Below are 13,633 nucleotides of genomic sequence, written 5' to 3'. Positions count from 1 at the left end.
GGATGAGACTGCATGACCAAGGGAACTCTTAGAAAAAAAGGACTTTAATGGGGGCTTGCTTAAGGTTTCAGAAGCTAGGTCCATTATCATCATGGCAGGGAGCATGGCAGCAGGCATGGCTCTGCAGCAGTAGTGAGAGGTACATATTGATATGCAGGCTGAGAGAGACACACAGAGAGACAGAAACAGAAAGACTAGGCTTGGCATGGGCTTTTGAAACCTCAAAACCCTCCCCCATTAACACACTTCCTCCAGCAAGGCCACACCTCCTAACCCTCCTAATCATTCAAAACAGTTCCACTCCCTGCCGACTAAGCGTTTACACACATGAGCCTATAGAGGTCATTCTCATTCACACCACCACATCTCACTCCCTGGCCCCCACAGCCTTGTAGCCATACCATAATCAAAAATGCAGTCAGTTCAGCTTCAGAAGTCCCCATAGTCTATGACAGTCCCAGCCCTGTTTAAAAATCCATGGTCTCTTCTGTGTCTCATGGTAATCTCTTAACTGCATCCCATTGTAAAATCAAAATTCAAAGGCAGATCACATACTTCCAACATACAATGACACAGAATATAGATTACCATTCCACAGGGGAGGAAAGGGAGCATAGTGAAGAAATACTGGACCAAAGCAAGACTTAAAACCAGCAGGGAAAATTTCAAATTCTGCATCTCCAAGTCTGAAGTCAAAGTGTTCTTCAGAACTCTAACTCCTTTCGGCTTTGTTGACTGCAACACACTTCTCACTCATGGGCTGGTTCCACACCTGATCTGCAGCTTTCCTTAAAATTTCAGGTTCCCCATGACTCTGGAATATGGTGGTTTGAATGAGGATGGCCCCCATAGGCTCATGTATGAGTGGTGCTATTTGAAAGGATTAGAAGGTTTAGGTATAGCTTTGTTGGACGAAGTGTGTCACCAGGTTGGGTTTTGAGATTTCAAAAGCATACCAAGTCAGCGTCGCTCTACCTCTGCCTGTAGATTAGGATGTAGCTCTCAGCTTTTTTCCAGCACTGTTGCCATGACTGCTGCCATGTTCTCCACCATGATGATAATTGATTTAACCTCTGAACCCGTTAGCAAACCCTCAGTTAAATATTTTCTTTAATAAGAATTGCATTGCTCATGGTATCTGTTCTCAGCAATAGAATAGTGACTAAGATGGAAGTAGGTACCAGGGAGTAGCATACCACTATGACAGGCATAGCCATGCTGAATGTTAGAAGAATATGGAAATCTGTGAAACTCTGGACTAGAAAAGGGGTTGGATATTTTAAGCGGGACATAATAGGCCATCCTAGCAGGAGCAAGGACAGTTGTCATGAGAGCAGTGTGGGCACAGCTCACAAAGTTTCAGATGAAATATTAGTTAAGTGACCTAGAGACCATTCTTGTGATATTTTGGTGAAGAATGTGGTTTTATTGCCCTTGTCCTAAAAGTCTGCCTAAGGCTAAACTGAAGAGTTTTGAAAACTAATGGCATTGGCAGAGATTTCAAGATGATTTAGTATTGACTGTTATGGTTATTAATAATCACTCTTATGCAGATCTATAATTTTAAAAAGCAAGCTATACAAAGAAAAATACAAAATGTACAGTTTGAAGAGAAAATGAGCACCAGGAAGTGTAATTGAGCTATAGGAGATAAAAAATTTCAAGAAAAGCCTAATGATAAATGGAATAAAGGGAATGGTGACCTCAGGGCAAGACCCCATCCAGCTAAGCAGGGAAGGTGTCCATCAATAACAGAAAGTTTATGTAAATTAAAAAGGGGGCCATGTTCCAGCTCCAGCAAGCAGCAGAACTTGGAAGTTTGGGCCATGTGTCTCTGGTTTTAGAGTCAAGGATACAAGAGAAGGACTATGGAATCTTTCTCCACAGCTAAGGAATACTGCTAGAAATCCTAGATTGTGTTGTAGACCCTGTGATGTTAGCGATGTCAGAGTCATGGGGTACCTGTTAAGGAAAGCTGCAGATCAGGTGTGGAACCAGCCCATGAGTGAGAAGTGTGTTGCAGTCAACAAAGCCGAAAGGAGTTAGAGTTCTGAAGAACACTTTGACTTCAGACTTGGAGATGCAGAATTTGAAATTTTCCCTGCTGGTTTTAAGTCTTGCTTTGGTCCAGTATTTCTTCACTATGCTCCCTTTCCTCCCCTGTGGAATGGTAATCTATATTCTGTGTCATTGTATGTTGGAAGTATGTGATCTGCCTTTGAATTTTGATTTTACAATGGGATGCAGTTAAGAGATTACCATGAGACACAGAAGAGACCATGGATTTTTAAACAGGGCTGGGACTGTCATAGACTATGGGGACTTCTGAAGCTGAACTGACTGCATTTTTGATTATGGTATGGCTACAAGGCTGTGGGGGCCAGGGAGTGAGATGTGGTGGTGTGAATGAGAATGACCTCTATAGGCTCATGTGTGTGAACGCTTAGTCGGCAGGGAGTGGAACTGTTTTGAATGATTAGGAGGGTTAGGAGGTGTGGCCTTGCTGGAGGAAGTGTGTTAATGGGGGAGGGTTTTGAGGTTTCAAAAGCCCATGCCAAGCCCAGTGTCTCTCTCTCTGCCTGCAGATCAGGGTGTAGCTCTCAACTACTCCTGCCATACCTGCCACACCTGCTGCCATGCTCCTTGTCATGATGATAATGGACTAAGCCTCTGAAACTGTAAGCAAGTCCCCATTTAAATGCTTTCTTTCATAGGAGTTGCCTTGGTCATGGGGTCTCTTCATGGCAATAGAACAATAACTAAGACTTAAGTCTAAATAAAGTTAGGCTTAATGCATGTAATTCTCGCACTTAGGAGGCTGGGGAAGCAGGATGGAAAGTTTGAAGCCAGTGTTGGCTACCTAGTAAAATGGAGTCTCAATAAATTAATAGATGAATAGTTATTTCCAAAATGAGTTCCCAGTTTCCTAATTCACTTTTTTTCAGTGGTTGAAATCTAAAAAGGGAATGGCTACATCGCAATTAAGCCTGAATTTTTTTATTACTTTATATCTGCATGTCGGTTTGCCTCCATTTTGCCAAGCTTATATAATGATTTTTGATAATGCCATAATCATTTTTGTTAATTCTCCACTGGGTATTCAAACTTGTAGATCACTAAGTCTACATGAAATAGAATTCTATGCATCACATAATATTTTTGTGGCTGGAATTCTATAGCTCTTGACTTCTGCCTTTTATGTTATATTAATAGATTTTATGGCACTATTTTGTTTCCTTTTTTTTAAATAATTGAACTTTTTATTGATTGCTCTTAGAATAATAATATGCATCTTAATTTATTCTTGCCAGTTTCAATAATCCCAACATTAATCTTAGTGAAACATGTGATTTCTGTATAGTTTTCTTCCCTACTCTGAGCCCTCTTCTCTTCATGTCATTTCTGTTCGTCTTGATGAGGCTTTCTATTGCTATGACAAAACACCATGACCATAAGCAGCTTGGGGAGGAAAGGGTTTATTTCATCTTATAGCTCTCAGGTGACTTCCCATCATTGAGGGAAGTCAGGGCGGAAACTCAAGAAAGGAAGAACATGAAGGCAGGAACTAAAACAGAAGCCCTGGAGGAACCATTTACTAACTTTTCCACATCACTCTGCCTTCTTTCTTATACATCTCAGGACCAATTGCCCTGGGGTGGCACCACCCGCAGAGCCCTCCAAGCCCTCCCAGCCCTCCCCCATCAGTTAATGAAAAAGTGCCTTCCAGATGTGTCTCCTGGCAGATCTGCTGGGCATTTTCTTGGTTGTGATTCCCTCTTCTCAGATATCTCCAGCTTGTGTCAAGTGGGCCAAAGAAACAACCAGGATGGGTTTTATGTGCTTTTTAATCATAACCCAGTACTATAAGGCTATAATGATTTTGTACAATGTTTCATATTTGTAAGTTAAGAGATGATATAAGAACTATAAATACATATATTTATTATTTAATTTTATAAGCCTTATTATGAAAAGTACAAGTAAAATAAATGTCACACATCAAAATTAACCAAATCCAAGGTCTAGAAATCTCAGGGCACTTCAGTACATTTAGAATAACCGTTGTGAAGCTGTGGAGTTTGAAGTTTTGTTTGGTCTTGGTTTTGTTTTGTTTTTCATTTTTAGTTACTCGGGTGAAGGGCCTGTCAATTTTCTGTATCTTTTCAAAGAACGAGCTCTTAGATCTATTGATTCTTTGTATTTTTTCATTGTTTCTATTTTATTGATTTCTGTTCTGATTTTTATTATTTTTTACCATGGACTTGTTTAGATTTAGTTTGTTCTTGTCTTACCAAGTTTTTGAGTTGCATCATTAAGCTATTGATTTGTGCTGGTGAAGGCATATTGCCCTGGCTGTAACTGACTGTATTTTAGGTTTGGTCTAGGCATCACAGATTAAGAGGACTGTGGTGAAGGCATATTCCCTGGCTCCTACTGACTGTTTTAGGCCATTGTCTAGGGTCGTCGCAGATTAAGAGGACTGCAGTGATTCTGGATGCTGATACCTGTTCTTGTCTTTGTTGGGTGGGTGTTCAATTCCTTGGTGTCTGTTCCCCTTTCTGAATCTTAGAAAAGTATGATGGTTGTGGGTTCCCTGATAGATAGCACTTCTACAGGTCAGTGTGTGGCAGAGAGGAGTTGGGGTAGCTTAGGAGAAGCGACTGAAGGGTTGAGGGGATCCACACTAAGAGGCAGGGTCCCTAGGAAGCTGGAAGTGTGGTGAGAGGAGGACTACCTGGAAGTAGGTTGCAGTGAGACAAAGAATAATCTGGAGTGACAGGAATGGACGGGCTGTTAGGACTCTAGGTCTGAGGCAAGAGTTGAGGTCTCCAGTGAGTTGAGGTGGGAGGACTGACAGCTGCAAGCACGTTGTTACCAGGCTGAGGGTGATCCTGAGGGATGCTAATGGAGGGTGGGAAGGAGAGTAAAATCACCTCCTTCTGTCCATTCCCTAGTGCCAGAAATGGGTCACACATAGTTTAGTTCTTGGCCAAAGGGCTCCCAGGGAAACATTAAACAATCAGGCTATTGTAGTTCCATGTCTCATTGAATACAAAGAAGTTGAGCTGATGCCTAACTAGAGCCTTCACCCATACAAACCAGTCTTCATGGTGCTATGAGTTATGCTGTGCTACCAGAGCAGAAAGATAAACAACAACCCAACCACGAACCCTGCATTTTATAACCATGACCTGACTACATGTTATACTGCTGCAGTAGTGGTACAAACATTGTGGGAGTAACCAACCACTCTGACTGGATTTAAGGTCCAGTCAGTGAGATGGAAACCCCACCTTACACTGCTTGGCTGGCTGAGAACCGGGGTCTAGATAGGCTGTGGGCTTAGGAGAAAATCACGTACTACTCTTATGCTAAGGGAACATAGCAGTAAAATGACTCCCAATGACATAGATCATTGCCTTGTTCAGCCAACACCAGAGAAACCCCAAACTGGACAATGTGCAGAAAGTGAGAGGCTTCGGAACACTCAGTCCTAAATGGGATGTCTTCATCACACCTCTTCTCTCAGGGTTCAGGGACCTATGTGAAAGAGGGGGAGGAAAAATTGTAAGATCTAGCGGGAACAGTGTCTCTGAGACACAACAGGACTGATGTATGAGCTCACAGAGAGACTGTGGTAACATTCACAGGGCTACACACTTTCAAGTCAGGGGGGCAGAGAGAGAGAGAGAAAGATGTAGTGTGGAGCTGCGGGCTGCATTCCCGCCGCCCTTCTCCTGGCTGCCTGACTAGCTTATGCCCCGAAATAACAACACACAAATTGTATTCATTTAAACACTGCCTGGCCCATTAGTTTCAGCCTCTTACTCACATCTTGACTAACCCATATCGAATAAGACAAAGTGGTGTCTTACCAGGAAAGATTCTAGCATACATCCATCTTGGGCCAGAGCTTCATCGCGTCTGTCTCCCTGAGGAGAGGCACGGCATCTGTCTCACTTAGGAGAGGCATGGCATCTGACTGAGCCATCTACCTCACTTCCTTCTTCCTGTTCTGTCTATTCCATCCACCTAAGGGCTGGCCCATCAAATGGGCCAAGGCAGTTCCTTTATTAATGAATGAAATCAACACAAACAGAAGACTCTCCCACATCAGAAAGAGAGAATGAGAAGAGAAACCTAAATATTCAAAGTTAACATCAGAAGTGAGAGAAAACGTGCATCATTGTCTTTCTGAGTCTGGGTTACCTTACTCAAAATGGTTGTTTCCAGCTCCATTCATTTACCTACAAGTTTTGTAATTATTTTTTTCGTTTTTCAAAACAGGGTTTCTCTGTAGCTTTGGGGCCTGTCCTGGAACTAGCTCTTGTGGACCAGGCTGGCCTCAAACTCACAGAGATTCACCTACCTCTGGTCTGTCTCTCTCCCTTTGGGACTTCCAAGTTCTCCACCTGCTCTCCTCGTGGGACTCTCTAGCCACCCTGGAAATATCCAGGCTACTTCCTTCTTTCAAGACTTCCCAGAGCTCTGCCAGCTTTATTTGGTAGAAAATATGGCCCCCTCGCCTTTTAGAGCCCATTCCCTAAGGAGGGAATACCTTGCTCAGCCTAGATACAGGGAGGAGGGCCATGGTCCTGCCTCAACTTGATGTGACAGACCTTGTTGACTCCCCACAGGCAGCCTTACCCTCTCTGAGGAGTGGATATGGGATGGGGTGGGGAGAAGATGGGGATGGAGTGGAAAGAGGGGAGGGAGGGGGAATTTGGATTGGTATATAAAATTTAAAAAGATTGTTTTTAAAAACTAAAAAAAAAAAATGTTAAATTAAAAAAAATGCCCTGATGAAAGTTCTTTCTTATACTGTGGTTTTATATTGGTCTACCTAATTTTTAACTATTCCTTTAAGAACCTTAATCACAGAGGCTGGTGAGATGTCTCAGTGAGTAAAGTACTTGCCACCAAGCCTGATGGCCTGACTTTGGTCCCAGGACCCAGGTGGTACAAAGACAGAACTGTGTGCTACAGGTTGTCCCTGACCTCCATACTCACATGCACATACAGTAAATAGATAAATGTAATAAAAATATTTAACAATAAAAACCTTGCTGATTGCAGAGGCAGAAGATCTGTGGAAGCTTGACCCTGCAGCACCACATGCTGGAGCCTATTCAGCGGATCCCTCGCTACGAGATGCTCCTTAAGGACTACCTGAAGAAGCTGTCCCCTGAGTCCCCAGACTGGAATGATGCGAAAAGTAAATGCTTTTTTTTCTCCCTCAGCAGCAGCAGAATGGCATAGCCAAACGGCCCTTTGGTTCCAAAAATGTATCTTACGTCATTGCATGGGAAATCCTGTCAGCATCTTCATTAAGCAAGGCACTTTTAGGGATCATCCTGGCTTAGAGAAATGCAAATCGTGCTTCCCTGTTAGTGGAGGTTTCTGTCCCACCAGGTCCCACAGTCGACCAATCCCAAAGAAACACACCGATCCCTACATTAATTGTAAACTGGTTGACCTATTAGTTCTGGCTTTCTTATTAACTAACTCTTACATCGTACATTAACCCATTATTCTTGTCTGTGTTAGCCGTGTGGCTTGGTACCTTTTATTAGGAGGCATTCTCATCTTGCTTCCTCTGTGTCTGGGTGACGACTGCAGACTGAACCTTTCCTTTTCCCAGAATTCTCCTATTCTGGTCACTCCACCTATATTTCCTGCTTGGTCACCCGCCTATACTTCCTGCCTGGCTACTGGCCAATCAGCATTTTATTAAAACAATACAAGTGACAAATCTTTACAAGGTACAAGACCATTGTCCCACAGCACTTCCCGTTCTGGATTCATGTTCATCATCAACCGTGAGCTCTAAAACTGTAAGTTAGAGATGTTTGGAGCAGTAATAGAGTTGCCTTCCCATAGATGTGGCTGATATCTACCAAGGAAGCTGAGAAGACATTTACTATGCAGATATAACTGTTAGCCTTACTCCCCAAGACACTCAGGATATGGGGTGCTTTATTGTCTAGGAACGTTTCTTCCAAAAATATATTCCAGTTGTGTTGGTCATCTTTGGTTGTTTTATTAGATTAGAATGAAAAGTTTTTAAGCCTAATTAATGAGTTTTATTCTTTAGCTTCTCATGCGGTTTTAGTTTTTTGTGATATTAGAGATCGAGCCCAGAGATTTGCGTGTCACATTCTAATATGTACATGGTGCACCTTATGAAGTGGCTTTAAATCTCAGCACCAGGCAGGCAGAGGCAGGTGGATCTCTGTGAGTCCCAGGCTAGCCAGGTCTAAATCGTGAAATCCTGTCTAACTAAACCAAATAAACAAGCAAAATGTTTACCTCCCCTCTAGTATAGTTTCTTAAACTTCTCAAAAATTAGAAATGAGTAAAGCAATTGATAAATAGTTCAATATTTGGCCAGTGCTGATAATAGCAGTGTAATGTGTTCTTTCCTAAGCCAGCGTTATTCTGAGGAAAGGACCCAAGTCTCATCTAGAACACAGGCCATCTCTAGTATGTTTTCCCACCATGCCTATGACGTAGTGACCACAGAAACATCTCTCTCTCTCTCGGCCCCTTCTGAAGTTTGCATGAGTGTTTGACTTGTGATTATTCCCAGCCTGACACTTCCGGGACACTGCCCCTCCCTTATTTTACCCCACAAGTGCTGGGTGTTAGTGGCCGAGCTTCTAGCAGAGCTCTTCCTAGACTTCTCTTGGCAGTTGCCCCAGCCTCTGCCATTTTGTTTTGTTCCCTCCTGGATTCTGTATGTCATCCATGGAACTGCCTGTGCTCACATGGTCCTGGAATATGTAAAGATGCTCCACCTTTTTTCTTTTTAAGTGACCATGTCCTCCCGCCCTGCCTTAGGAGGAGTCACGTCTAGAAAGACAAGGGGGTCTTTAGAGCCCATCCTACAAATCAACCAGATCACAGAACGTGGGACGCATCACCTGCTCAGAACATCAGGGATGCAGAAACAAACTCCTCAAGTCAGACCCTGCCATAAGGACATTGCGTCCCTCATTTCTCCTTACCATTAAGTGTGGGACTCCACACAGCAAAGCCACAAAGGAATAGAACGCTGTTTTTACAGCACCAGCTGCACAGGCTGGGGCCACTTCCAAATGAAAACAAAAATAATGTTAACTCTCCAGTTTTGAAATACTGCCATTATCCCTCTCTAAGATATTGTTAACGGTCCCACAGAAATACTGGGGAAAGTGGGGAACATAACTTGGTGGTGGCTTCTCACTTGTAACCAGGTTATCTCCTTAAAGATTCCCTCTTTAAATTTAATTTAAATTTAAATTTAACTTGGCAGGCTTTCTGCAAATTTTCTCCATGTTCTTTCTGCTTACTGTTGGCGCCCATCGCTTTCCTTGTCTGGCTTCAAATTGCTTTTCAACAGTTAGGAATATGCACCCAGAGGAGCAGTTTTTCTGTTCCTCTCTGGATTGTCATCTGGCTCGCCAGATTTCCATCTTTAGAGGCAGAAAATACACTGGGCCAAGCCAGTCTCATTCTCAGTAGGACTGTGGATGCGTCCATCTCAGCCATCCTCCCCAGGGTGCAGGCCAGCCCTCCAGGAAGGGGCAGTCCTTACAGAGGGAGATGAGATGGTCCTTTGTGGAGCTGCCAAGCCATGGCTACCAGGACATACCAAGTGCATGATTCAAATCCTGTATACAGCACCATTTCAATATTCTAAATCTAAAGATTCATTCTTGCTCTAAGTTATAGACATAAGATACTCTTCCCGGCTTCCCTTTGATGAGGAAATCCTAGAAGTTGGGCTTTTAGAGTCCTGAAAGTAGAAGATGAAGCAACAAAAGTATGTTCTGCTCAACAATGCAAAGAACACAGAAAATGTGGGCCCAAAGGAATGGAGCCGCTGTTGCAGGACTTAGGCCTGGGAGGTGCTCCCGAGGGCTGCCCAGCACAGGCCTCTTCCCCACAGTTCTTCCCCCTCAGCCCCTGGAGCTCCACACCACACCACACCACAGCCTCCCTTCCCCTCTCAGCACTCTCAAGCTACAAAGCCCTCAGGCTCTCTCCATCCGAATCAGGCTGGCAGGCTTTCCCAAAGAAAGCTGTTGATGTTCAGTAGGAAAAGTGTCCAAAGTTTGAGTCACATGATCTAGGGCCAAGTCACACCAGTTCCTCATTTCTGTCATGTGGCAAAAGGAAATGAAGAAACTCACCAACTAGTGGACAGGTCCCTCAGGAGCTACTTTCCAAAGTGTTCCATGTACTCCTTTAACTGTTACTAGTACCAAACTCTATGTAGAGTTTCCCCTACAGATACCTATGATATGGTTTAATTTATAAAATAGAGATTAACAGAAAGTGGAAATTAGAGACTAACTATAGATTAATTTTAACTGTGTGCTAATATAAAATTTAAACTTCTGGCTTTTTTCCTGGAAATTTCTATTGGCTATTTTGAGCTACAGCACATAGGCAGATGGTGTGGGAGTGCTGTTTATATGAAACCACCCCTGGCAAACGCCATGAACCTGGTAATGTACACTGTAAATGCAAGTTCATTTCCAAGGCCTGTTATGTATTAAATTGCCTGGGAGCCTAATCATCACGTATGTTATCTTGGAAGTAAATATTCTGCAATTGGAGATCTACTTCTAACAGATAACTTGTGGAAACTGCATACCAGAGACTTGTATTGTTTTTGATCTCTGTTTCTGTGTTACTCTAATAGCACAGGAAAGACAAAATATTTATTTACTCTTCTTTTTTCCCACTTAGAGTCACTTGAAATTATATCTACAGCAGCAAGCCATTCTAATAGTGCAATAAGGAAAATGGTAAGTGGCTTTAGAGGATATGGGAAGCTTTGGGTTAGGCAGCAGTTGGGATATAGCCTCTGACTATTGTAGATTTAGACCAAAATGAGCAGGTACAGGTGAGCAGCAGAAAGAAATGCTTACCAACTATCCAGTCCATTCCCCTCTTTTCTTAGCATTCACTTTATTGATGCATGTTATACCCAAATGAACACTTACTCTCAGTATCTATTAAAGTATGTAGATTTTAGTTAAATTTAAATTACCTTCTTATATTTGATCTTGCTGTATTTTGTTTTATTTCCCAGGAGAACCTGAAGAAACTCTTAGAGATTTATGAGATGTTGGGAGAAGAAGAAGACATTGTAAATCCCTCAAATGAACTCATAAAGGAAGGCCAAATCCTCAAACTAGCAGCTCGGAACACATCAGCACAGGAGCGCTACCTCTTCTTAGTAAGTTCAATAGTGTCAGCCAGTTGCACACCAGCAGTTCACTGAAACCCCTGTGCCTGTCTTGGGGAAGTGACACACTCACTTATTTCTAGAATAATTACACCCCACCTGCTCTAGTCAACATATTCTTTTCTCCCTCGTTGGTGGTAGTCCCTGAGCCTTGAAGTAGGAGATGGCTGCAGGTGTCTATTTAGAGTTGACCTCTCAACAGTCACTTACTTTCAACACCCTGAGCAGGCATGAATCTCTGCATTCACTGCAAAGAGAAGCTTCTTGGATCAGGTCTAAAAGTAGCCTTTGTTTATGTATATGAGCATAAATAATTATAAAGCAGATTCACACACAACATGTCCATTTAACAACACAACAGTCATTGAGTACCACATGGCTTTTTTGACAAATTTTCCTCTCACAGAATCCAAATCCAATCAGAAAGCATGTGGTTACCCCCATATCAGGCATGCCACTATTACATAATAGGCACATCTTATCTAACAGGTTGGTATTGTAGCTCACAAGGTTTACACGGGGATGAGACCATTGACGGCTTCTGTCCTAAGGAGCCCACATAGCACCTTCCAGTCCTAGAGCTAATCAATGAGAAGGAAGCTTCCAGCTCAGTTGTCAACTTCTCTACACCCTGCATCCAGAATGTGTGATGCATTCAGCAACAGGGTCTTACTATGTAGTTCTGATGTGGAATCCAGAGCAGTGGCAATAGCATTTGTTGATGCTGCATTTTTTTCTGATAGTTTGAGTAGCAATGGAACATATACTATGAAAATGGAACTCATGTCAAGTATTAAGTTCTAATGATGATTTTGGGAACAGGGAGAAGTGTAAAGTATATTAAATGGAGAAAGAAAGTATTCAGATATGTGATCTTTTGTATGACTCCTGCTGCCTAGTGGTTACTTACATTTGTCCCTTGGTTTAAGTTCCACCTTGTAAAAATGCTAAATTAGTCTCTATTTTTGTCCAGCAGACTTCAGAATATTTGAAATTGTTTATTTTGTCTCACAATTCATTCACCCTGTCGTCATTTATTCTTCCTTTTTACAATGACTATTTCATTGAATTCCAAGGAAACATCTCAGAGTGGTGCTATACACCTATGTCCCCAGCACTTGGGAGTCTAGACAAGATTGTAAGTTCAAGACCTATCCTAGTTCCATAGTGAGACAATAGAAAGAAAGAGAGAAAAGTTATATATTCTTTAAAAAAAAAATCAGTGGCATTTCTGTCCAGAGTTACATTAGTCAGACTTTGATTTTCTTTGTCTTCTTGTTTATTCATTTGTATTCTGTCTCTTTGCAGTTCAACAACATGTTGCTGTATTGTGTGCCCAGATTCAGCTTGGTGGGCTCCAAATTCACAGTTCGAACCAGAGTCGGCATTGACGGGATGAAAGTGGTGGAGACTCACAATGAAGAATACCCACACACTTTCCAGGTGTCTGGGAAAGAAAGAACGCTGGAGCTGCAGGCCAGGTGAGAGCCTTCCCACCACAGTGTCCAGCAAACCTTGGAATAAGTCTTAAACGACCCTGAGGTCCTTGTTGCTCTTGTCATTTGTTTTCACAGCGAATGTTCCAAACCTCTGGAAATCTGACTAGCTGTAGGTGGAAATTGGGGTTCATTGAGACAGGATCCTTTGATCCCTGTATTGTCTAGGGCAGAGGTGTGTATACGGTAGGCATCAGTCAGGTGACTGCAGAGCGGCCAGGCACTTAAAGCAAGGCGCTGCTGCAGTTTAGCCCTGAGACCTGTGGGAAGACTCTGCGCCTCCTCCTCCCACAGCATCACTTAATGATTATTATTCCTTGTGAAATTCTCCTCCCTGATAACAAACTGTTGCAAAGACAAGCCTGTGAGCAGGAGGAGACGCAGTACACCAGCAGGGGAAATTGCTGGTCTACACAACATGGGGAAGAAAGGGAACCTGAATTTGAAACAATAAAAGGGAGCAGGGGAGGTGACTCCAGCCCTGAGAGCACTTGCTGCTCTTCCAGAGGACTGGGGTTTGGCTCCTAGGACCTGGATTTGACACCTAGCATCCACGGCTCACAGCTGGCCTCTGCTGGCCCTGCATAGACACGATACATCACTTAATATACTCAGGCACATATACGTGTGCAGAAAATAATGAGTAAATAAACCTTTTAGACTCATAAAAATTCAACTAACTCCTACATGTCTCCTCCAAAAACTAGCAATCCTATAGTAAGGACCAACAATGAAAGCAATTTGGAATAACTTCCAAAGAATTTTTTAAAGTAATTTTTTTATACCTTATTTTCTCATCACAGTTTCCTCTCGCTGATCCTTCTGGTCTCCTCACCTAACCACTCCATTCTCTCTCTCTCTCTCTCTCTCTCTCTCTCTCTCTCTCTCTCTCTCTCTC

At 42.7% G+C, this 13,633-nt stretch overlaps 1 protein-coding gene across 4 annotated transcripts in view; it reads left to right on the top strand.

Annotated features, from left to right (window-relative positions):
* The window catches only part of Fgd4 (FYVE, RhoGEF and PH domain containing 4), a 120,937-nt gene that overhangs the window by 85,321 nt on the left and 21,983 nt on the right, over nucleotides 1–13,633 (top strand). For 3 of the 4 annotated variants that reach the window (XM_038344849.1, XM_038344850.1, XM_038344851.1), the window contains 4 exons: nucleotides 7,078–7,216; nucleotides 10,738–10,796; nucleotides 11,084–11,230; nucleotides 12,548–12,720. In XM_038344849.1, coding sequence (XP_038200777.1) covers nucleotides 7,078–7,216; nucleotides 10,738–10,796; nucleotides 11,084–11,230; nucleotides 12,548–12,720 — 518 coding nt within the window. Of the gene's footprint in view, nucleotides 1–2,585; nucleotides 2,664–7,077; nucleotides 7,217–10,737; nucleotides 10,797–11,083; nucleotides 11,231–12,547; nucleotides 12,721–13,633 lie in introns of those variants that run through there. The other variant, XM_038344852.1, reaches the window with a different exon arrangement.

The sequence above is a fragment of the Arvicola amphibius genome, chromosome 10 (assembly GCF_903992535.2).
Source record: "Arvicola amphibius chromosome 10, mArvAmp1.2, whole genome shotgun sequence".
NCBI classification, from domain to species: Eukaryota; Metazoa; Chordata; class Mammalia; order Rodentia; family Cricetidae; genus Arvicola; species Arvicola amphibius.
This window is presented reverse-complemented; position numbering and strand designations above follow the sequence as displayed.